The 24,200-nt window shown below is 38.2% G+C and overlaps 1 protein-coding gene across 5 annotated transcripts in view; it reads right to left on the bottom strand.

Annotated features, from left to right (window-relative positions):
- Positions 1-211: 211 nt before the first annotated feature.
- Positions 212-24,200, bottom strand: part of LOC123756380 (katanin p80 WD40 repeat-containing subunit B1) — a 126,471-nt gene continuing 102,482 nt past the window's right edge. For 3 of the 5 annotated variants that reach the window (XM_045739490.2, XM_045739486.2, XM_045739487.2), the window contains 15 exons: positions 17,453-17,671; positions 16,712-16,837; positions 15,706-15,893; positions 14,554-14,704; positions 14,023-14,183; positions 13,458-13,582; positions 12,660-12,713; positions 9,799-9,976; positions 7,896-8,009; positions 7,542-7,667; positions 6,614-7,037; positions 5,809-6,080; positions 5,534-5,608; positions 5,159-5,278; positions 212-3,242 (listed from right to left, as the gene is read on the bottom strand). In XM_045739490.2, coding sequence (XP_045595446.1) covers positions 3,110-3,242; positions 5,159-5,278; positions 5,534-5,608; positions 5,809-6,080; positions 6,614-7,037; positions 7,542-7,667; positions 7,896-8,009; positions 9,799-9,976; positions 12,660-12,713; positions 13,458-13,582; positions 14,023-14,183; positions 14,554-14,704; positions 15,706-15,893; positions 16,712-16,837; positions 17,453-17,671 — 2,466 coding nt within the window. In that variant the 3' untranslated portion in view covers positions 212-3,109. The remainder of the gene's footprint in view (positions 3,243-5,158; positions 5,279-5,533; positions 5,609-5,808; positions 6,081-6,613; positions 7,038-7,541; positions 7,668-7,895; positions 8,010-9,798; positions 9,977-12,659; positions 12,714-13,457; positions 13,583-14,022; positions 14,184-14,553; positions 14,705-15,705; positions 15,894-16,711; positions 16,838-17,452; positions 17,672-24,200) is intronic. The other 2 variants (XM_069331200.1, XM_045739488.2) reach the window with 1 other exon arrangement.

Genomic DNA, 24,200 nt, shown 5'->3' with positions numbered 1-24,200 from the left:
TCTCATGTTGCCATCCTCAAGTGATATTTAGCAACTTTTGAATATCTAACAACACTGTTGGTGCTACAGTCTTTCCCCAGTATGGTGCATTTTTTTTTTTAATAATAATTACTTAGGTACTAATCCCAGAGGTTAATTACTTCTCAGAAGATGGAACAAAGCCTGGAAGAATAATCTAATGGAAATAACTGCAAAGGGTATGAAAAGCAGGTTATAAATTAACAATATTTTTATTATCACAAATTATGTACACCATATTAACTATTTACAGTATAAATACTTCTTCCGTAATTTGTCACATCAATATAACAAAGCAGGATGACCTGTTACAACTTTTGAAAGACTAAAATAAACCACTATTATTGTCATATTATTCAAATAACATTTACTACTTTCTGAAATATGACAAGCTTCCTTTACATTGAAAACCAATTAACATAACTTTACAAGTCCTGTTAGGCCATCATTCAAAGAGTAAATATTAGGAAGCAGACCACAGATGATCTTCGAGGCAAACAAAACATTATTTTGAGATCTAGTTAGTTAAAGGTTACTGTGAGCACCAATAGTGAGGCATTTTCTACCACATGTATCCAAAGTTGAAGCACTGATCAAAATACAATCATACAACAGAAAAGGGTAGTTTGAACCACTAAATGACCCTAAACACAGCCTTCACTAATGTTAAAAAAAACTTATGCTAACTTGGTTAAAAAAAAAAAAAGTGTTAACTTTGGAATGGGTGTAAGTTATGTTTTATATTTAATCAGACACCTTAGTTGGTACACAAGCATGATCAGCAGTCACACAGTCTCCAGTTTAGGGTTGACTGGAGGGTTTGTACACACTTTCAGAAGATGGATGGAATTCAGGTTACCTGTAGTGAACAATGTGACTATTTATTCATATTTCTCTAAAGTGCAGTTTGAAAGATAATGTATTTATATTCCAATATTTTCTTGTCAAAAGACACTATTTACTTTATATAGAGGTTTTGATTAATTAAAAAAATCATTATTACAATGTAAAATTTCTGCAAAGTAGACAAAATTATCAGTCAAATTACTGACAAACTGTAAAGAAATGGCTATTTTTCAACCTCTATTTTCAAGAGGTAATTCTTTATATGAATGCCTTGACAATCAGGAACCTAGCCAGGAACAGTCACTAATTTACAATATATATATGTATATATAAAACAGTAAGTATTATAAAACCCTCCAAGGCACACAACTGCTGATTGCGTCATTAAATGGCCAAAAGCGAGCATAACATACACCTTTAATAAAGCCCAGGTCTGGCGCACGCACAATGATACTTTTACACCACTTTGATCAAGATTACTTCCCTGTACATGTGAATCATTTTTATGCAGATATTTAGTTAAAACTACCTGAAGATTATTTTCCTTGAGGTAAAAAAAAAAAAACATTTTTACACATTGTTTTTTGCAGGTTAACATTACCAAATTAATGGTGTTACCTTTGATTTGTTAATCTCCAGGCATTTTAACAAAAACTCCAGCTTTTGTGTTTGGGACTAACCCTATTTACTTTATAGGGCAAGAGTGCACCAACACATAACCTCAAATAGTTGAGCAACAATGAGATTATAGAGTATGGTCAAAATAAAAATAAAAATTAAATAAAATGGAATGCACAAAGCCTGGCTGGTGGATTTTTGCTTATGCTCATTAGTCTGAGAAATTATGGCCGAGACTAGAATGCAAGGCAGGTAATGTAAATCCAGAAAGAGGAGCAACCAAGCTTGGTCCTCCTTATGTCACCATTACATCTATTAGGGTCTGGGATATGTTACAAGGAAGGTTCAATTCCTGATTACAACACCAAGTAAAAACTACTCATTCATCATGACCTGAGATACTGGTGAATTACCGGCTGATATATCATTAGCTAGTACATTTGAATGGTATTGATAACCCCAAAATCCGTCACTGATAACTCTGTTATACAGCCTCTATGTCCAGTTAAGGGCATTATGTTACAAGTATGCTATTGCAACTGGCTTCTGCCATTAGGATAAAAGTAATACAAATTTTGAATTTGATTTGCAATAAAATAAAAGCAATTTTTCCCCACAGTGCTTCTCACTAAGCAGTCAGATCTCCTGACAAGGAAAAGACTTGGTACTGCATAAACAAAGAAAGTGATCGGCTGTGTGTACGTCACAAGTAACAAAAGACATCTGCCTGGCTCTGGGAATGTGAACCTTTAGTAGTATCCACTTCACATTATAAAATGTAAACCTAAAGCTCAAAATCTGCTAACCTAGCAACAACAAAAGTCTCTTATAATCACATAGTACAGAATGATAATATACCATCCCATCAATATTACAAGTATCTCACTACCACACTTGTTTGAGAATTCAAAGAAAAACGTATTAACGTCTGGAAATGTTTCCGACTTGTTAAGAATACCTTGGTACTGCATATGACTACTGTTCTGCACTATCACATTAGGGCAGAGAGGAGTAATAAATGAGAAGGCACAAAGTTTATATTAATAACTGTTGTAATTCACTTCCTTGGCTATGTGCAGGAGGCAATTAACACGAGCCATCCAGCCATTTGAGATTAATATACATAGGTAATTCCCATCATAATGTTAGCTTAATGATCACAAATTAAACTACTGCTCATTGCAATCCATTTTCATATAATCATTAATCTTCACTATATAGAAGCAGTAATTAAATTTAAAGCACCTATATTCATATATAAAGTGCTTGATAAAAATGCCTGTAAATAAGAGATGCGCTCTGAGCAGCAACTGCATCAGTGTTTTATCTGAATTTCGAAATCAGGTGCTACAATTTCCTCATTACTATGAAATAATTACCAGTCCTTCATTGTCACCCGAACTTCATGGTGAAAAATCAGGTAAATTTAAATATGGCTAACACCCTATTTCCTGACCATTCTTTCCATAAAAGTAGAAAATGTTAAGCTATATTTTTAATAATACACCATATTTTTGTTCCTTGTTCATTTTCATCATTTATATGAATTTATATTTTTTGTTTAAATTCCAATTATTTCATTTATTTTCAAGAATTTTTCACAATGACTACACAAAAAAGGTTGGCACTACTCAAAGGCTTGCATGAGGATGACCAATTCACGATACATGGGTCCTAATTTTCCAGGAACTGTTTGTCGCTTGAGAAGGAAAGCTCGAATTGACATCATGTGATTGTAGCACTCAATGCATTTGTTATACCTGAGGACAAAATGTGCAAATTAATATGGCATAAATATATATCTGTCACATTTAATCATTTATCATTCTTACTGTCAGCTACCCTTGTTTGAGGTCAGCAATATCATGTTTTGTATACCAATATTAATCCAACAATCAGAATAAGTAAATTTACACTTTTTCTCTGCTATAGGTGGAAAATATTTATGTAATCAGTCTTATTCAATACAAAATGTACATGTGTGACAAAGAATGAAAATGAATGCTAGGAAATAATGCTTAAGTGAAAACGAAAATCACCTTATTGAGTAGTAAACTCAGTTGCTCACTAGAGCATGGTTCTTGATGGTCCCATTGGAAATTTTCCTAGTCACTCATAGCTGGCCAAAAATCTGCACTAATGCTGCACAGATCTTAAGCATTCCTGCCAGGATATACTGGAGCTTGAGATGCAAAGGAGTACTTCTTTAATCTTGTTCAAAATGACCTTCAGAAAATACACCCATAAAGATTTGAGGCCATTCCAAACTATTTCACGGGGACAGCTACATAGAACTCTTGCTAACTGCCAACTGGCCAGCCATCTCGTCCTCACAAACCACAGTTGGCATTGCTCATAGGTAGCAGCAGCACCAATACTAATGCAGGGTTCCCAAACTCAAAACTCCTCGCATTCTTCCCAGCCTTGCATCTGGCCATCCAAATTTCCCACCAGAAGGTAACCCTATCTCAAAAGAGAGCACAACAAACCCACAGAACAGTCGAGAAGTCTTGTGAAGATGACCACAATATAAGGTTAGACAAGAATCTCAAACTCAGATGCTGAAACAGAACACTTAAATAATGAATATTTTCAGATCATGTGCATAAGGCTATATCTCCAATTTAATGAAACTTACCACACTACAAATTTAAAAAAAAATTCCCTTAGTACAGCTTGGGTTATGGAAGGACAACCTGTGTCAGCGGAAAAGTGAGGAAATACTGGTAAAAAGCCACAACCGTATATAGAGCACAATGGCCACAAGGTCTAAAACCCAGCCTGAACAACAATAGGGTTCCTTTAGGAAGAATCAGCTTTATATTTTAATCAAGAATTTGCAGTTAAGATAGAAATGCAAAAGGCATTTCCATGACCAAAGAACATGAAGCCAACAGAGTGGATAACAGCAAAAGTTAACAGCCCAAGAGACCAGAGTAAGTGTGAAAACAAAATCTTGAAGGAGGGCATCAAAGACAGAAGTTCTAAACCCAGCTAAGCATAAGGAATCCAGCCAGCATTGTATTGAGAGATTAGGTGGGCTCCAACTGTGCTTGGGAAGGATTAGACGTGGACAAATGCCGTATAAACTCATGATGGCAGGGTCAGAGATTTAGGTTGAAACAAAGCTTAAACAGAATTGCAGAAGAGCCCTAAATAAGACATGAGCTGCTCATCTGTAGAATCCAAATGACCAAATGAGCAATGATGCATGGCAATGAATAAAAAAAAGAAAACCGACAGAAGCAAGAGAAGATTCCTAAAATCTGACAGACCAGCTATTCAAATTAGAATAATTATCATTAGCTCTTCAAATAGACGGCAAAACCAACCTCCTCTATAAAATACATACACATACAAACTAATATTTTCAAGCTCTGCTGTTAATACTGAGGACTGGGAACAAGGCCAAGTTAGAGCTCAAGAAAAGTAGGGTCTAAAATCAGGGTTAGACCAGCCAGGGAAAGCAAGCAAAATCCTGAACCTCTCAGCTTCAAAGGAATAGGCAAAAGCATCTTGACTGGAGGAAACAGATTGTAGACAAGGCAAAATGCAATGCATCCATTGCAAAGACTTTGCAGTCGTGAAATGGAGCCCACACAGAGGCAGCTTCTACTATACAGGTCGAGTATTTTATCATTTCAAACACAACTAAGATTACTGTATTATGACTTACCGTTCTTCTCTCGATATGTCAACCCCAACACTGTGTATGGGACCAGACATGTTTGATTTTATCATGACTGCAAAATTCTTGATCATCAGTTTCAAGGCATTGCAACCACAAGTAACATATCTGAAAGTTTATTGTAAGTATTTAGCAACTTTCACAAAAGCTATGCAAATATATCAATGTCATATATTGAATATATCATATATGTCCGAGACTTTTCATCATCTGCAGAGAGGCAACAATAAACAGCTGTGATCTGGTAGCTCATTTTATTTAAATGAGCTACCAAGTCACATGGTACTAAATAAAATACAGCATTAAGTTTCCATAATATTTATATTTCAGTAAAATTGTTTAACTAAAAATCAGTTTACTCACGTTTCATATTTACTTTGCAAAAGCAAACTGACAGGCGGAAGCAGAGCCGTCAAGAGGTCCAGATTCCATATTGACCTGCACAACACAACATAAATAAGCATATCTATTAAAGTCTCAAAATTATTAGGTTAACTACACTATATTGATAGGACCCATAATTATACCTATTTCAAATAAAATTTTATTTTCTATTTTCTAATACTCAGAAGAACCAAGATAGGAAACTATGATTTATAATAAACTGGAATTAAATATTGATACAATGATTAACTTACGGTCTAAGGTTAATGATGCCTAAAAGATCGACGAGAAGTGCCTGATCACTTGTGTTGAGAGCATGGTCGACAGCTGTCTTGAGATCCTTACTCTGCCACAGCTTGTGCGTAATTTGCAGGCCTCTAGACCGAGCACTAATGACAGACATCATGGATGAGTGACCACGCATGATGCTAGATAGCACTTCCTGTTCAGACATTTCAGTCCCTGCAATGCCTGTTAGGCCATTTCTACCAGTACTTCCATCCAAGCCCAAGCTACTCAGTTTGTTCTGTTAAAAGAATTTTTTTAAAATCAATATCTGGATTGTATCTGACATGAAAAATATTTTCGTCAAAATATGAAAAATACTTTATGCTAGGTAAGACAAATACCGTAATTACATTTATCCTAAATTATAGTTTCTATCATAGGCAGCAGTTATTGAATCCCAGTGCCTATGTCAGGGACATCTTACAACACAAATATTATTAATATTTTTAAAAACAAAAGTATACCCACTAATATACATTTACTGAATGTCAAAATGTGAACATTCTGGTACATAGATGTATATGTAGGAAGCTTCACCTCAAAGTCAGCTCTCTCACAACAAAGAGCTTCAAAATCTCAATGTGTTAATTTTAAATTTAATTTTACATTTGTTTGGTTAAAATATATTAAAAATGATGCATAAGTGATATATGAATAATGTTAACAAAGGCATCAACTAGATATATTATAAACTGTTGGATTTTTACACAGATGATGAACTACAATACTTCAGGAAAATCAACAACATGACCAGCAAATGTTCAAACTTACTGGTAGAAAGTCATCAAAGTTAATACTCTTATCAGGAGGTATACTTGAAAAGGAAGATGAATAATCAATTTCCTTCAAGCCATCTTGACGATAACCATAATCAGGTGGTTCCTTCATCGAGCCCATGTATGATATATCAGGACTGCTTGGCTTGGGTGTGCCCATGAACAATACTTCCGAGCTCTGTGATACATGAGGACGTGGCAGTGCCCTGACTAGGGTTGGCCGATCAATTGGCCTGGAGTGAGACGTGAGGTCTGGCTTAGATGATGCCTGAGTGCGACTTAGATTAGTGAGATCTGGTCGAGCCAACTGTGGTAAGCTTGGAGCCGAGTCATGATAAGCTGGGGAGCTTGATGGAGGACCTGGAGAAGATGACTGTCTCACCAAATGTGGCTCTGATGGACTATGTCGAATGTGGTATCTGAGGGAGAATAACAATAAATTTATAAAACTTTCATAATACATATATAAACAGAAGTCATACAAATACAGAATTAAATTAAATCTGACTACCAATTGCTGTTGCCATATGGTTACAGAATCCTTTCTCCAGCATTATTTGGCACATTACCTCACCTAAGACATTTTAAAACCTTAAGTACATTAATCATGTTAAAAGTTCCTTAATTATGCAGAAGACAACTATGAAAGTCAATATGTTAATTAAGCCAACACTAACAAATCTACCTATGGAAAGTACACATATCCATTTCTTTAATACTACGATGAAATAAATCAGCACATTTAGCATTTAAATATAAATGACAAAGAGAGACGGAGAAAATAAAACCAAGGATCCATTTGCTCATTAAAAAAAAAAATTTAGTCCATATAATAGAAGCAATATATTACACATACACAAATCCATCACAACATTTGAGCACTGTATATAGTGATTGTCCAAGTACAAATATACAGAACCTACCTGTTGCCTTCAGCTTCATATGGGGCACTGGACGATTCTCTCGGGTCTCTTCTGCTCTCCGACACAGCACGTGCTCTGTAGGGTTGACTCATGTTGGGACTGGCACTGCCACTTAATGTGTAGTCCCTAATTGGGTTAGAGTTTGTGCATACAATTAGTGCATATTTAAAAACAGAGCTGATGAGACTTTATGATGTAAATCAAGATGAGAGATAAACAGCATATGAGACTCAAAGCTGATGTGAAACAACAAGAAGTTTAAATGAAAACACATGTACCTTATTTGGATGCACAGATGTGCAAGATACAATTAAAACGGGGACAAATAATACAATTCCTACAATACTGCATTACCTGTGAGAAGACACACCCGCAGACTGCTCCTGAGTAGAGCCTCGTCTTTCAAAGACACTTGGGAAACTGGTGGGGTTTGAGGGGGGCGTCTGTGGCTGGTTACCATTATCATATCTATGGGCATAACAATAATAAAATAGCATCCTCTAAACCCCAGCAACAATTGAGAGAATGGGAACTGCTGGAGTGTGCAAAACAAACTTTTAAGTCTTTAAAACTAAGCAAAAAGAAGAATAAAAAACTGCAAAAAGTTTATTAAAAGTGAGGCAAACAAGTGAACACCATACCATAATATAATCTGCTATGCAGGTGAATGTAATACAAATATAAAGAAATTAAACTTTAATGATGCTAAACAAACAAATGTCTAAATTGCATATTATAGAAAAAAGTAAGTGTATAGTGGTACAGTATATTAAAAAAAAATTGTTTATATTTAAGATAAAGTATAAAGGAAATTAGCCGATTTGAATGAATCTCTAACTTCATAAATCGATTGACCACAAGACAAGACTGTATTTACCCAAGTCAAAATTAGAGAGATATGAGCATTTCTCCAAAGGTGTCCCTTTCTTTATCATGGTAAACTATATAGTAATATACACTAGCTGCCAGTTAGTGATAAACTATGAATTCAGTGTGGAGAAGGTAGGACTGTTCATTGTCAATTTGGCTGTTAAGTATATTTAATGTGAGAAAATGAGTCTGGTGAAGTTGTCAACAATGACACAGAATGGGGTGAAAGTGCCATTAACTGACAGAATGGGGCAAAGGTGAATGAACACACCATGATGGGACAGAATGAGGTAAAGGCACCATGATGGCACAGAATGAGGTGAAAGCACCATGATGGTATAAAATAGAGTGGTGTTATAATAACACAATAGAAGATGCTACAATGGCTGTGTGTGGAAGACACAACAAAACAATGCTAATATAAGAGTAAGTTAAGTGATCTAAAATTGTTAAAAGAAGACGACAAACCTAAAATTAAGGAAGTAGGGCATGCATAAAAGTTGTGTGACACGAGCATAAAAATTTAAGATTCACAGAAGTATATCTGTATAAAATGGACAGTATGAAAAGCATGTGTAATGTTAAGAGAACAAATACTGTAGAGTAAGGTATATAATTGATAAAAATATGGAGTACAAATGTTCTCACATCTTATGATTAATGAGATTTTGATAGATGGTTTGGTATTGCTTAATGAATGGAAGATGACAGACTGGTAAAGACTGTATTCAAGCGATTAAGAGAGGAGGAGAGGAATACCAATAATATGGGATGCTATGGTAAGTGTGTGAGACAGATGCAGGGAGTGAAGGTGAACAATGAATGACAAGTGGTAAGGAACAAGTTGGACTCTGGTAGTCCAGGGATGAGATGGGCATTAATGAATAAAGTAAATTTAACCTTTTACTTTATTGTTTATTGGTTTACAATCTTCTCACTGATCCTTTCCCATAAAAGTGGAAAACTAGGTGATCACATAATACATAAAAGGATAGAGTTGTATAATATTTGAAGGTTAAACAAATTTTTGTTAAAACAGAACAGAACTGGAATCAGCAGACGGATTGAAATATTTTGAACATCTGTGTTAGGCAAAAAAACGAGTGAAAAAGCAAAAGCTAAAAACAGAATGGCAAGAAAATTGGGTGACTTACAAGCTTTTAAGAAAAAGAACAGCAGTGGCAGGTGCTAAAAGCCTTCAGGGAATGCTCGTTTGAATCTTTCATCATAGATACAAAACTAGACACTCCCACAGTACAATGAAATTAATAATGAGCAACATAAAAATTATTCTGTGTCGTCAAACAATTGAGTGCCATTTATTTGGAGATTTGCACATGCCACTTTGTAAGGAAGTAAAACTACCCGGAGACAAAAGGATACCAACCTGGGCGTCACACTCTCCCTGGGAGTGGCAATGGGCCGAGGAAGGTGTGAAATATTTTGAGAGGAGCCTCTTCGAGTGGTGTCTGGAGTGGTGGGCCTGGCTGCAGTAGGTGGACTATGTCTCAGAGGTTCTGGTCGTATTACATCTGGATTGGTCATTACTTGAGGCACCATGGGATCTGTAGCAATTATAAAATGCAAACAAATGTAACACATATTTACACTAAGAAATGCCCATAACTTACATAATACCTTGAAAAACTTTAAAATTGTTAAAGCTCAATAGGTATTCAATTATTTTATAAAATGAAAATTTTAAATGCATTTTTACTGATAGTCATTCATGCTAATAAAACAAACATCAGAACCGTAAACCCACTGGAATTAAATAATAAAATATTATTTGAAATTTACATCAATATTAACCAGCACACAACAATGTACCATGACTACACAAACCCTCAGTCCAAGGCAATAGTTTATGAAGGGAAGCAAGCCAGTAGAAACAATAATCTTGTATTTCAATACTATACTGTACAGTATATAAAAAATACATAAGAAGAAAGAAGTATGCCTTTTAGTGAACGAAGAGAGAATGCGGTAAATAATGACTTTCCAAATTCAAAGTATTTGTGCATGTACATCAAATTCAAAATAGCAAAGGTGATTTTTGTAATTACAAATGCTCCATGTGATATTAGAACCAAGACAGATTTTTAAGCATACTTTAGAGTAAAATTGGCATGCTACCAGGAAGTTCAAGAATAATTCTACAAAGTGATTTGAATGGTAATAAAATGAATAGGCACCAAGAATGATGCAAGTATATATGGAGTCATGGAAATCGATAGCAATGGCTGCAGGCTGAAATGTATTAGCAATGAAAGAGGCAATAGAACAAAAGTCGAGATTTGGCCGATGAACACAAGGAGTATGTCAGTGATCTTTTGGAGCCCAATAACAAACAGATAAATATCAATGATACATGAGCATAACAAGAAAAATGTTTAGTTAAAAATGCCAAGGTGTGTGATGTTGCTTAAACAAGAGGAAGAATGGGAGGAATTGGTAAGACCATATGGGAAAAATCAAGTTTTGAGTGTACAGTACATGGAGACCATATTTGAGCTGTTTACCCAAATGGTCCCTAAGGGCAAAATCTTACTACAACTTCTGGGTAGAATCTAATACAATAATGGGTGGTCAACATTTCACATCAGTGTTGCACAACATTTCGTACTACAGGGTACTGTATCCCTCTCGGGTCATACTGATGCTTGCAAGACAACAGAGATTATTCAATCCAGCCCAAAATGTAGAGTGCATTTACATTAAATTTAAAATCTTTCAAGACAACTTGAGCATTCAAGAGGCCACCAGCACCATAGTTAACAACCTAATGACACACTAGGTCACTGCTCCCAACTGCTATCATGTGGCAGCATCTACTTAACACTAAAGCCTCCCAACCCAAACTCTGCACATTATCCCTAAGGCAGGCAAGTGTCAACAGAAGACTACAGGGAACTAAATCAAGGGTAAAACTCAGCAGGGTTGCAAGTTTTAAGAACAGAAAATGAGGTAAGAGGCTGGAGTAAAGAGACGGTCAGATTAATATACAGTATGAATAGTCGTGGTTGAATATTAATAGGAACTGCTTCACATGGGCTAATAAGCATTCTATAGTTTCTCTATTCTTATCAGTAACTACAATGGAGAGACCAGCACAAAATCACAGTCCTGGAGCAAAGCAGTGAGAATCTTCAGATTTATTTGAAACTTTAATAGGAAGAACTTGCTACCAAAATGCTAACCGAGCTGAAACAGAGAAAGTAGCCCAGTCAAGGCACTAATGAGAAGTGTTCCTATACAGTAATGTAAGTACTACCATAACAAGTGCAAAGTATCAGTCCACAGTATGATTAGCAACACTATGACCCCAATGCTGACACTTGAAAAAATCTACAGAAAGTGGAACTTGTGCAGAACATCACACTGCCCAGTATGTCATGATCCACTCCTATAGGACCAGAATGGATATTGCTTTAGAAAGCATGAGAGTTGAAAAGTACAATAAAAAAAAGGTAGTTGGGACAGTTTCTTGTTTACTTCTAGCATCCTAGTTTTTTATTTGATTCCTCTATACAGCATTTAAATGGTGTTGAAGAAAACTAAAAGCTGGAGAATATTACACAATCTATAATAAAGCCTGGGTTTTAGAAACAAAATCATCACACATACTACAATATTTGAAGACCTTAATATAAGGCTTTTATATCAAACAATACATAAAACACAGAGTTTGCAATACAATAAAACTGTTAAACCTTAACAAAAAAAATTCATTACAACTTCTGCCAGGATAGTGTCAGGTACTTAGCAGTGCTGTATATTTTATACAAGAGGCCTCTAAGTATCATGATGAAGGTTCAAATACAGTACAGTATACTATATACTTGACAACTTGAGAATGTTTGAAAATAATTTGAAAGCTAAACAATTAAATTTTGATTAAAAGGAATTCTTCACAATATATCTATGCGCCAACAATATTTCTGTAACTCTGAAACAATAGACAAAGATCACTTTTTTCTAAAAAAACATATATTGCAGACTTGCACTTTTACCACTATGTTTCTTAACAATGACTTCCGATGTGTCCCTACACAAGTTACTCAAAAACTGGCAGCACGAGGATGGGATCACAAGTCTATTTAACTTTACCATATGTGAAGCTCTGGGTGGTTGTGGTGATCTAGATATGCCGACTGACTTTATATGTACACAGGGTACTGTTCTGGGCACACTGTGCTACCCAGTAGCTGAAAGTGGGGGGGGGCAGACTATGATCCCTATACCTACCATTGTTATTGCTAATGGCGGGTTTGGGCTCAGGCGGGGGTGGTGTTCTCTGTACTGTAATAGAAGCACAATAAATACAACAGTTATGATTAATATTAAAACAAGAAGCCACACAATAATTTTCAGAGAAAAAGCAATAGCAAGACTATAAATCAGAAATCATCTTAAGCTCTCCAGAGTGCTTTCTGACTTTTTTTTTAAATTAAACCAAAAATAATATGGGCATTCAGGTGAATAAATTGTTGTGCAAGCACTTTTAGGTGGCTTCAAGAATTTGTCTGAGGCGGTGAATGAACTGTGATGGAACTACACATGCAGAATCTACTACTGAATCAACTTGAAGGGAACAACATGCTCAATTGTAATGAGGATAGGTTTTCAACATTTAAAGTTCTATTACACAGGTAGGAAGGCACAACTCGTCTGAAATTAGCACAAGCATGAATTGTTCAATGTAATATTTGAGAAAAACTGGCATGGAAAATAAATCAAGGCCATTGGAAGACACATGTCACAGGAAGGCCTTGGGATTTCAGTTATTGGAGCAATACAACTGAAAGATTTTGGGACTTTGATATTACAGTAAAAAATATGAAAAGCTCAAAATACTCTCAACAGATTTTATTAAATGTTATTTATATCAAAGTTCAGATCTTGGATAAGTCCATTATGTTAAACACTATATACATTTTAAAACTATGAATAAAAACACTGAATAACATATGTAATGCTATTGGTCAACACTGAAATCCCATTGTTTAACTAACTAAAATTACAACAATAGTAAATATGACTTACGTTCCCTATGGGTCTTAAAAATTCCATTGTAATCATTAAGATTAGTGATTTCTGGAGGTGGGTCTTCCTCCTGAGGTTCTTCACCCCCAGTATCTGAAGCTTCTTCAGTCTTCATGGACTCTGCCCTGTATGAGTAAACATAGCAACTATCAGGTCAAATTTTGTTTTAAATATGCTCAATGACTTTTCTCAAGGTACCACTATTTACCCTAATTTTGTGTTCATCTACAAACATCATTAAAAATGTTTTCCAAGGAAATCTAAAGATGTTACTTTTCTTGCCATATTGTTTCCATGCTCAAGGGACAAATTTCACCAAGAAACCTACTTTCAATCATATAGGATTTCACTCTCATCTTCAATATTACCCAGGAATCAACCCCTTAAAGCTTATTTTTCAAAGGTAGACCCACAACCCACTAATGATGCAAAGGGAAATGCAACATTATAAATTAAATAGTAGTCATCAACAATGTTGGAGAAAATTCAGTGATTTACTCCATTTTTTAGTTCTAATAAAGCATAAACAATTACAAACACTAAAATTATTTAAACAGCATCTTACGTGGCTTTCCCCGAACTTTTGTCTTTGCTGAAACTCTTGCGTATAGCTGCACCGTATCTGAAAGTTGATGGCACATCGTGCTGAGGAACTCCAAAAGGCTGAACACGCTTCAAATCCACCACATATAGGGAGACGTGCACACCATGGAAGCCTGCACCAATCTGAAAAATTGGTGAAATGTTATCACTCCCACATACAGTATTGTATATGACATCATATATATTCCGGCACTACTCCAAAATGCTCCCTAGATAAATATTTCAATATAAAACACTATTCTCCACCAAAATAAAAAAAACTTCATATACAAAATATATTTTTATTATATTACTTTTAACACAGTAAAAAGTGTTATATTACTTTAACACAGTATAGTTATCTACACATTCTCTATCACATTATCGGGACCAAAGAGACCGGGACCATTTTGTAAAGGAGAACAATAACACAATATTCAGATAAAACATTTAGTAAACCTAACGTGTCCAGGTTTACATATACATGAAGATTCTCATTTCAGTAAATACTAACCAGCTGGTTTTGAGCAATGGCAATATCCTGTATCTTGCCCCAACCCATAGCAACAGTGTCAAAGGTACGGGCAGGCTCCCACCCATATACTTTTAAGACATCTGGGGATCCCGCATACACGCAATCCCCATCAGGGTGGAAGGCAATTGTTCTGAAACATAATTTGAATGTAGTCAGAGAAGGCAACCTCTAGTCAATTTTTGTTACATTATAACAGCAACCGAGTTACTCATCACTATATACAGTACTTACAACGGCATGAATTTTAAAAAGGGTTTAAACACCATAAAATTGAAGCAAAACAATGATCAAATTTTGGAAAAATGATTAGTTTTTAATTTTAACAATACAGGATTTCCTTTATCTATGCATTTACTTGCAACAATTTTGTAAATATTAACTACATGTAAGTTTTTTTTAGACATCAACAGCTCCTCACAAGGTTAAAGCTAACGTAATGTAACTGTAGTGTAAGTGTGACTATCAAGGGGGGATAAAGCTAATCAAAGAATGCTTAAATGCACCAGAATATAATAATAACTACACTGTAATACACCTCTAAGTAAGAACATTATGTGATCTGAAAAAGTGCATTGTAATCCTTACTCTTTGAAAAATATTGAGCAAACTAAATCTTACTGTCCTTTCAAACTCAAGTGGCTAAGTTTCATATTTATTGGAAATCTTTATTAGAAGTTGTAGATTATATATTTTAAAAAATATACTATTATTAATCATTGTATAATACCGATCCAGCTCCAAACAAGATTATTTTGTCTGTGAAAAGCAAGTCATAACAAAAACTATCAGTTCACAAAGCTCGGCAAACAATGGTATCCGAGATGGTAAGCATGAAGTGCTTATATGAGTGAGACACCATATACTGTACACTACATCCAAATTCTCTGCATGTCCACACAGTGGATATGCACAGTTCTACAGAAAAACTGTTTTCCATTATCCAGGAAATACACTACATTATACACTAGTATAAACTAGAAAAATACACTAGTGCATATTAATATACACTACAGTATATTAATATTTTTCTTAATGTTACTGTGGAAGGCAGAACTGCTGTTAATTATTATTTGGTATGTAGGAATGGGCATAGTGTATTGATATAAACTGGCTCAATGCAAATTCACTAACCTAATGGGCCCAGTATCAGCATCAGTAGCCGACACGAGTGAGAATTTTTCCAGGTCCCAGAAATTGACAGTCCGGTCATGAGAAGCAGATGCCAGAAGAAATTCATGAGGATGAAATTCCACGTCACTGACCGGCCCTGTGTGCTGTGCAAACTCCGTCATCATCTTGCCAGCTCGGAGATCCCACAACTAGCATCACAACATTCATCAGTATGTAATATACATGGCAGGTTATTAATGATACAGAATACTGTATATAAAAACACAAAATACAAACAAAGCAATGGATATACTGTAAATTGAATAAATTTAGATTAATAAAGTAAATACTAATTTAGAAATAAGGTTGTTGATTTACGAAACATTATTTGGTAATATAGTAAGACATAGGATAATTGTAGTGTTTCAATGTAGGATTAGATCTATTTGGGCAAGTTTGGTTAGCTATAATATCAGTTGCCTTACATTGGCCAAAAAAAGGCCTTCTGCAGTTTCCTCCATTTTTACACTAACATACTCATTAAAAATTAAAATAACATTGAATTCCAATTCCATATCTTCAGTCACACCAAAACCACCTCTTTCTTTTCCAATTTTATTATGCCCTATATTGCAACAAATTAAGATTCACGAATATCTTCGAAAAATACAATGCCAAATTTGGCTGAATTCAATTTTTGCAACTTTTTGTAATAAACATTTAAGTAACATATTCTAGATAAATATCTCAATGAGATTCATGTATGTACTGTACCATCTCTTGGCGAGATTTGTTAAGAGCCATGTTCAACCACATAATGTTATCACAAATCCAACAAACACATTTTTATGTCAAAAAAAGGATAAAACATCTAGAATAATTATGATAAATGTTTAACGTGAACTTGATTCATATGAAATACTTGCAAAATGAAAGGGTTGATGCCTATATCATCCTCAAACATTGTAATACTCTAATATAACACCTTGATGTACTGGGTATTAGTAAGGTGATGTAGGTCACTGACCTTGACATTGCAGTCCTCCCCAGCTGAAGCAATCCACTGTCCATCTGGAGAAAACTTGAGACTATTAACAGTGAGGTTGTGACCTTTGTAAGTAAAGATGCAGCCCTTCCGTCGAATATCCCATAACTGCAAGATAAAGTCCAAAAATTAATGAAATTAGAAAATGACCCAGGGCAAACTAAACAAAAAATACTATCCAAAAACTATTGATAACATCACGATAGTTCTGGATCAACATAAGCTGAAGAAAACATTAATTATATTATTGCTTACAAGCTGATAAATGAATATTTGCTATATAATACATCTTTTCTCTTGACGTACATTGTTTTGTTGTACTTGCTATTAAAACTGTGGATGGAGGTATCTTCTACAAGCTTTTTGTGCATTGCACTTAATGATGAACATTTCCTTACACTTTTTCAACATTTGCATTATCCCCTCTTCTCCTCCTCCTCATCTTTAAGGTTGACAAGTCCTCGCAATTTTGTCCATTTAATTCAAACACTGATATTGTCATATTGTTCTGTATGTATGTTAGAATTGTAAAAGGCACTAGTATCACTGTACTTGATTGAATGCTCAATTGACAGTCTGGGAAAATACAGTTGTCCCAGTTCTCTCTCTGTCGTTTTTGGTGACCTTGTCATTGAACTCTACCAAGTTATCAGGTACGAGCTATCCCCAGTCAAACTTCTGTCTAGCTTTAAGAATACACAGTGTATTGTATACACCACTCACCTTAATATTAGTATCAAGGGAGCCGGTACCGATGAAGTCGCCATATGGATGGAAATCTATACAGCGGATGTTAGCCTTGTGACCTGTAAGAGTTCGGACTATTTTGGTGGCCTCTAGGTCCCAAATCTTTAGCGCACCACTTAGTGACCCTGCACAAACCAGGTCCTCAGAGCCTCCAAAGCGTACACACTCTACGGGCGTTGTGTGGCCCGACAAACTCTGTGGGGGAGAAAGAAAGAATAAATAAAAAACATTAAACTAACAAACTTCTTTCATGAAGAAAACAAGTAAGAATGCTCCAGATTAACCTTAAGGAAGGCAGAGAATAATCTTCCAGTGTTCCAGACTGACCTAAACAACTTTTAGTATAACAGTCTACAAAGAAAGGTCATCAGGCTCCTTAAAATGTGCTCCAAGTACTAAATGTACAATGTACAAATTTACAGTACAGAGGAAGGAAAGCTCTTTTATACGATACAACAACATTTAAACAGACTTAGTCTTCAGTAACGCTTAGGATGAATCTCCAACAAGTTCATAAATTTCAGCTATTTGTTTGGAATAATCATAGATTTGGAGACAAATAACCCTTCCCATCAACCTGAACTGTTCTTAAAACGAAAATTAGTTTTCCATACAAATCTGCCAAGTCATCTTCAGGCACTGGTGGTAATAATGGCAGAAACACACAACACCCACCTGAATACAATGCTTATTACAATACTTATCTTTTAATGTTTTAACTTCTTAAGACTACCAAAAGGTTTACAGAGATTTCTTTCACCCGTTTTGCAGTTTCTTCCTTTCCGATATGCTTTGTGTGCTATATAACGTTAGTATTTTACCAATCTTCCAGTGCAAGAAACATCAGGTAGAGAACCAACTGATGCGACCAACTTCAAACCCATATTGACCTAGATTGTGTAGGGCAAATTTCAACATTTTCTTCCCTATAGCTGCCTTGCCCACCTGCTGGGGCACAACACAGCAAGCATTCTCCCTCCTCCCGGTACATAACACAAGCACCTCCCGGCCACTGTGTGTCAGGTGTAACATGAATACAGTCGCCAGACTAGAGATTAGCAGGTAACCTTATCCTGAGCTTTGTAACATTACCACTCCACTGGTAGTGAAGAGCAGCCTCCTGCACCTGGCCTGAGCACGAGGCTGCTCTTCACATCAATATCTTTGAATTTACCTCATCTCTTGATCTATCCTAGTAATTCAAGTTTTAATGTTAGTGTTGACGCAGAAATGTCTTACTCTTCACTTCAGCACGCAACCTTTCCTGTCTACCGTGACACGGGTCTCTGAAGATAATGAACGTTCCTTTATTAACACTAAACCTGTCCAAATCATGTCGCCTACTTGGCCAGTAAGTACCAAGACTCACCAGCCTCATAAATGTCTACCAGGAAAGTGGAAAGGAAATAAGAAAATAGTAAATCTGGCCAAGTCTCGAGGCCGAGCTCGTAGAGTGCAACAACTCCCGAAACTCTCTTTAGGTGAGTGAGAGTTAATGTAGTGGTGGTGAGGCTGGCCTCGGGGTGTGGGGTGTCGATCCTCGGGGTGTGGGGTGTCGGCCCTCGGGGTGTGGGGTGTCGGCCCTCGGGGTGTGGGGCCGCGGGGTGTGGGGCCGCGGGGTGTCGGGCCGCGGGGTGTCGGGCCGCGGGGTGTCGGGCCGCGGGGTGTCGGGCCGCGGGGTGTCGGGCCGCGGGGTGTCGGGCCGCGGGGTGTCGGCCCGGGGGAACACCACTCCTACCTCCGTTACCTCACTTGTCACACAACACACACTCCTCAAAACCTTCTACTCGACATCAAGTACATCCAAGTAATTTAAAACTTCAACTTTTTAAAAGATGATGAAATGCATTCTGACCTGTTTTAATATTTACTTTGAGAAGGGATGCACATACGTAAAACATTGAGGTGTCGGATATTAAAGTTCGTAATTTCAGACAGACAGACAGATCAACAACAGACAGTATGAATACACACTCCACATGCAGTTTCAAACGTAGATATAAGAGTCCAACAGGCGCGGAAATCTGCACACTAGATGACTGAAGGTTAAGAGGTGGGGACCAAAGAGCCGAAGCAAGCACGATTAGGCCAGAACAATAAAATGAACTTGCAGTTCCTAATATTCTCCCGTTTGTACATACGCGTGTCATGGGGAAACACCAACAGGAAATCTGGAGAAAGCTCTACAGGTTACCCGCAAATCCCCCCCTCCCTCTCCTCCAGACAGGTCACCCCCTCCCCCCAGCAAACACGGGTCACTAACCCCCAAACCATTACAATCCCCCTTCCCCTTCCCCCCTTTAGCGCACCCCAGCTCGCCCCAGGCAACCCCCAAACACCTGCAATCTATCTGCAGTGTTTTTCACAAAGTTATTGTCAAGTCACATTCTCAAGCAGATTTGACAAACCAATGGAGAACTGAGAGTAAAGTTGCACTAGAGGAAGCGAGTCGTTGCATAACCAACCACGCGCATGCGCAGAGGGGGATTGTAGACTTTCTGGGAAAAACTGGGGGAAAAACTAAGAAAAAGAGTCCGAGAAATGGGGACTAATTCCGTCCAAGCAACGCTGCTGGGGCAAAACACGATGATGGAGTCACAAATACTTAAATTTGGGAAGCAACATGATTTTAGGAGTAGACATGATCCTATCACGAGAGGCACACGCTACTATGTAAACATCAGCGGTGTATGCAATGCTGGCACACACACACACGTACGTAGCCTTCAGCCAGCCTAGATAAGAAAGCTCTTGGAACACTGCACACTACCCGTGTTAGACCTGTACAATTCTGGGGTACCAACCTAAAATAAGTCCCAGAACAAAACAGGAGAAAGTTCAAAGGCGTGTTGCGTGACCAGTCCCTGAACCCTATGTTGAAAAAAAGAGCACGAAAAAGAGGTGATAGGATCACGAAATCCCCCCCAACACAAATACTCACACATTCTCACGTGCAAGGGTTAGAAAGACAGTGGTGAGAGAGTAGAGAGTAGAGAGAATGTAGAGAGCAGAGAATTCATAGAGAACAGAGTTGAGAGAGCACAACTGGTGTCCCCCCCCCCCCCCACACACACACACACACACACACACACACACACACACACACACACACACACAAAGACATGATAACCACCTACAAAATTCTCAGGGGAATTGACAGGGTGGACAAAGACAAACTCTTCAGCACGGGTGGGACACGAACAAGGGGACACAGGTGGAAACTTAGTACCCAGATGAGCCACAGAGACGTTAGAAAGAATTTTTTCAGTGTCAGAGTAGTTAATAAATGGAATGCACTAGGAAGTGATGTGGTGGAGGCTGACTCCATACACAGTTTCAAATGTAGGTATGATAGAGCCCAGTAGGCTCAGGAATCTGTACACCAGTTGATTGACAGTTGAGAGGCGGGACCAAAGAGCCAAAGCTCAACCCCCGCAAGCACAATTAGGTGAGTACAATTAGGTGAGTACAAAATATGCCAAAACTAGAAGACAGAAGAAAAAGAGGTGATATGATCACTACGTACAAAATGGTAACAGGAATTGATAAAATCGACAGGGAAGATTTCCTGAGACCTGGAACTTCAAGAACAAGAGGTCATAGATTTAAACTAGCTAAACACAGATGCCGAAAAAATATAAGAAAATTCACCTTCGCAAATAGAGTGGTAGACGGTTGGAACAAGTTAAGTGAGAAGGTGGTGGAGGCCAAGACCGTCAGTAGTTTCAAAGTGTTATATGACAAAGAGTGCTGGGAAGACGGGACACCACGAGCGTAGCTCTCATCCTGTAACTACACTTAGATAATTACACACACGGAGCATTATAAATGTCCCAAAAGTCCAAGCAACCGCTAACCAATTCTAGGCGCCACTAAAATAACCGCATAAAGAAGTATACTCTCACAAAATGACCGAGCGGTGATAATACCAGACATTCTTATACTCTCACTGATTTAAAAGTGGATATGTAGAATTTTGTGCGATTCTAAACCCGGAAATGGAACCGGGTATGAGAGGCACGCGTTCTGTTCACATGTTTTGGAGGCGATGCTATCCTCATGGCGGCCAGCTCACTCAATGTGCCGCTCAGCTCAGGGAATACCTGCAATAATCTGAGATAATTCCTCCCACTGTCAACCACAGAGCAAGCCATCCACGGAGTCAGCCAGCCCAACACGTACCCAGCCACTGAACATAAAGGGCGTGTGGCCAAGGGTGAAGGAATGTAGTTAGGGGGGCTACATGGATGAAGTTATTGGGTAGTCTTGGCGCAACTTTTCATGCTGGTAATGATGCGCATGTTGTCACACACCTGTGGATTGCCTGTTGCAGGTTCCAAGAGTCGTCGTATTTTTTATTGTGCTAATTACTACTTCATAAAGCCGCCACAACCTTGGTCGATCAAATACATCCTGCAAAAATGAGGTGAAATATTTCGACGAAAGAGAAACTCCCCGACACCCCCCGCTACCATTGCCCTCATACCTGGGTATCTGGATCATACCTGGAGTGGGCACTGGGTTCTGGGAGCAATTCTTCTTCAAGCCCGGCCCGAAGTCAGGGTTGACTTGTGAAAACTTGGTTCACCACTGATGCTTAGAGCGGCGTACAGGCCCAGGTATCTATCCACTACAACCCGGTTGGTTTGGCACTTCTTGCAGGAACACGTCTAAGGTTTTTTGTCAATACATGTTGAAATACTTGAAGAACTTTACAAAGACCCGCAGTTCCATGCAAGAAAGCAAGTTTAGCTACACTACCAAAGGCACACATCGTGTCAGCAAGACGGACAGGCCGCCAGCTGTCACACCTCGTAATATATTTCCCATTTCTAAACTTTCCCCCTTCACCTGCACCATATTCTTTAACCCCTCTTCCCTTCCTAAAAAAACAAATGAGGAATTTATCATCTATGCGATCAGCACTCGCCTCTAGACACCAGCTTCAGCTTTCAGAGCCGCAGGGGTCAGGGGTCAGGCGCCTACCTTCGCCTGTATGGGCGGGGGTAGGCTTTCAGGGCCTAAAATGGCGGAAGGTTGGGAGCGGCCACCGCCCTTTCCTGGCATTGTGGGTGTGTCCCACCCATACCAGGAGAGCGTGCCTGTAGAGGGGTTCAGGAGTTCAACTCCCGCGAGCGCAGCCTATGGCCAAGCTCGACTTGTGATAACCCTGAGTGGCCCGCAGGCCCAGATAGCCACTACAGGTCCGGCACTTCTTGCGGGAACCTAGCTTACTGCTTTTTGAAGAAGTCCAATTTCTTTCAGAAGTCCAATATTTCTGAAGCTTGCTAACAGAGTATTGAACATCCGTGAACCTCTGATATTCATACAATGCTCCGTGAGTAAGTCTATGGCACCGCTACTCCTCACTGATTCTATTCTGCATTCCCTTTGGTATCTTTCGCTCCAGTAAATTGTTATTCTATTGTGCAAAATTGGATGCTGTTCTTCCAGTACCTTACATGTATATATTATTTCATCTCTCTCTCTCTCTCTCTCGTCTCCTCTCCAAAGAGTACATTTTGAGAGCTTTGAGACTGACCCAATACTGTACTTTACCTCATACACGATCAATACGATCGTGAACATATAAGGCAATGCGAGTACCTTATATGTTCTGTGGTTTCCCGCTCTTTCAGAGATCCCTCCCTCTTTGTTTGAAAGGGGGAGCGAGTACCAAGCAGTATTCAAGAGCTGACAGTACCAGTGATTATATATTAATGTTGCTGTGGCATCCCTGGATTTGAACGCTCTCACAATCCATTTCTATCATTTTATTTGCTCATTATATATTTATTTTGTTATGTCCACCACTACTGTCAATGTCAGGTCGCCAGGCGTCTGGGAATGTTTGTTTGTTTGCCATCTTGTATTTTTGTTCTATTTGGACGTGGTTACGGGTATCAATGTCCCCTGGGTCCGCTCTCTCACCTGGCCTACTGGTTCACGTTCTGTTCTACCAGACTGTTGGTCGCTACTGCATGCAATTCGACGTAGGAACCACAGCCATGTTGGTTTTCCACTAGTGCAGCCGGCCTTAACCATGGCTTTTCTGGCAGCAACTCACAACCCAACTGATCTGGCATTTCCTCTAGCTTCTTGTTGGTTCAGGCATTCTTATATTGGTTAGTAGAAGGTTGAATAGTCGAGGACCCTTGTATTTAAACCACAACGTGCCGGATCAGCTGGGCCTAGAGCTGCTGGCAGTAAATAGCCTAAACGATTATCACCAGAAAAACTTGACTGTGCTGCTGACACCTTTCCTCTTCACAGGATCTGTTGATGCAGATGAGGCAGTTGTGTTGATGTTGGTCTTACATACGCAGGTGACGCAGTTGTGTTGATGTTGGTCTTACATACGCAGGTGACGCAGTTGTGTTGATGTGTGCCTCTGGTGTAACAGTTAATATTACATCCACCCGGAGGTCCTCCTCCTTCGCTAACTCCTGCAACTGCCTCCCTAGTGGACGCTGTTGTCCTCCCAGCCCCCCCCCCCCCGCCTTCTCTCTCAAATATCATTATTTGGGATTAAATTCCAACAGTCATGTCTGACCACTCTAATTATCTGTCTAAGTAGGCCGAGGGCCCCAGACACACTAAATGTTACACCACCAAAGACCACATTCACTCTTAACATCTACCACCTACGGGGCTACTCATGCCCGTGCCACCGCTTATGGTGGCCTGATCATCATCAACCAATCTGTTCAATTATTCCTGTAGC

Source organism: Procambarus clarkii, chromosome 25, assembly GCF_040958095.1.
Source record: "Procambarus clarkii isolate CNS0578487 chromosome 25, FALCON_Pclarkii_2.0, whole genome shotgun sequence".
Classification (NCBI taxonomy): Eukaryota; Metazoa; Arthropoda; class Malacostraca; order Decapoda; family Cambaridae; genus Procambarus; species Procambarus clarkii.
This window is presented reverse-complemented; position numbering and strand designations above follow the sequence as displayed.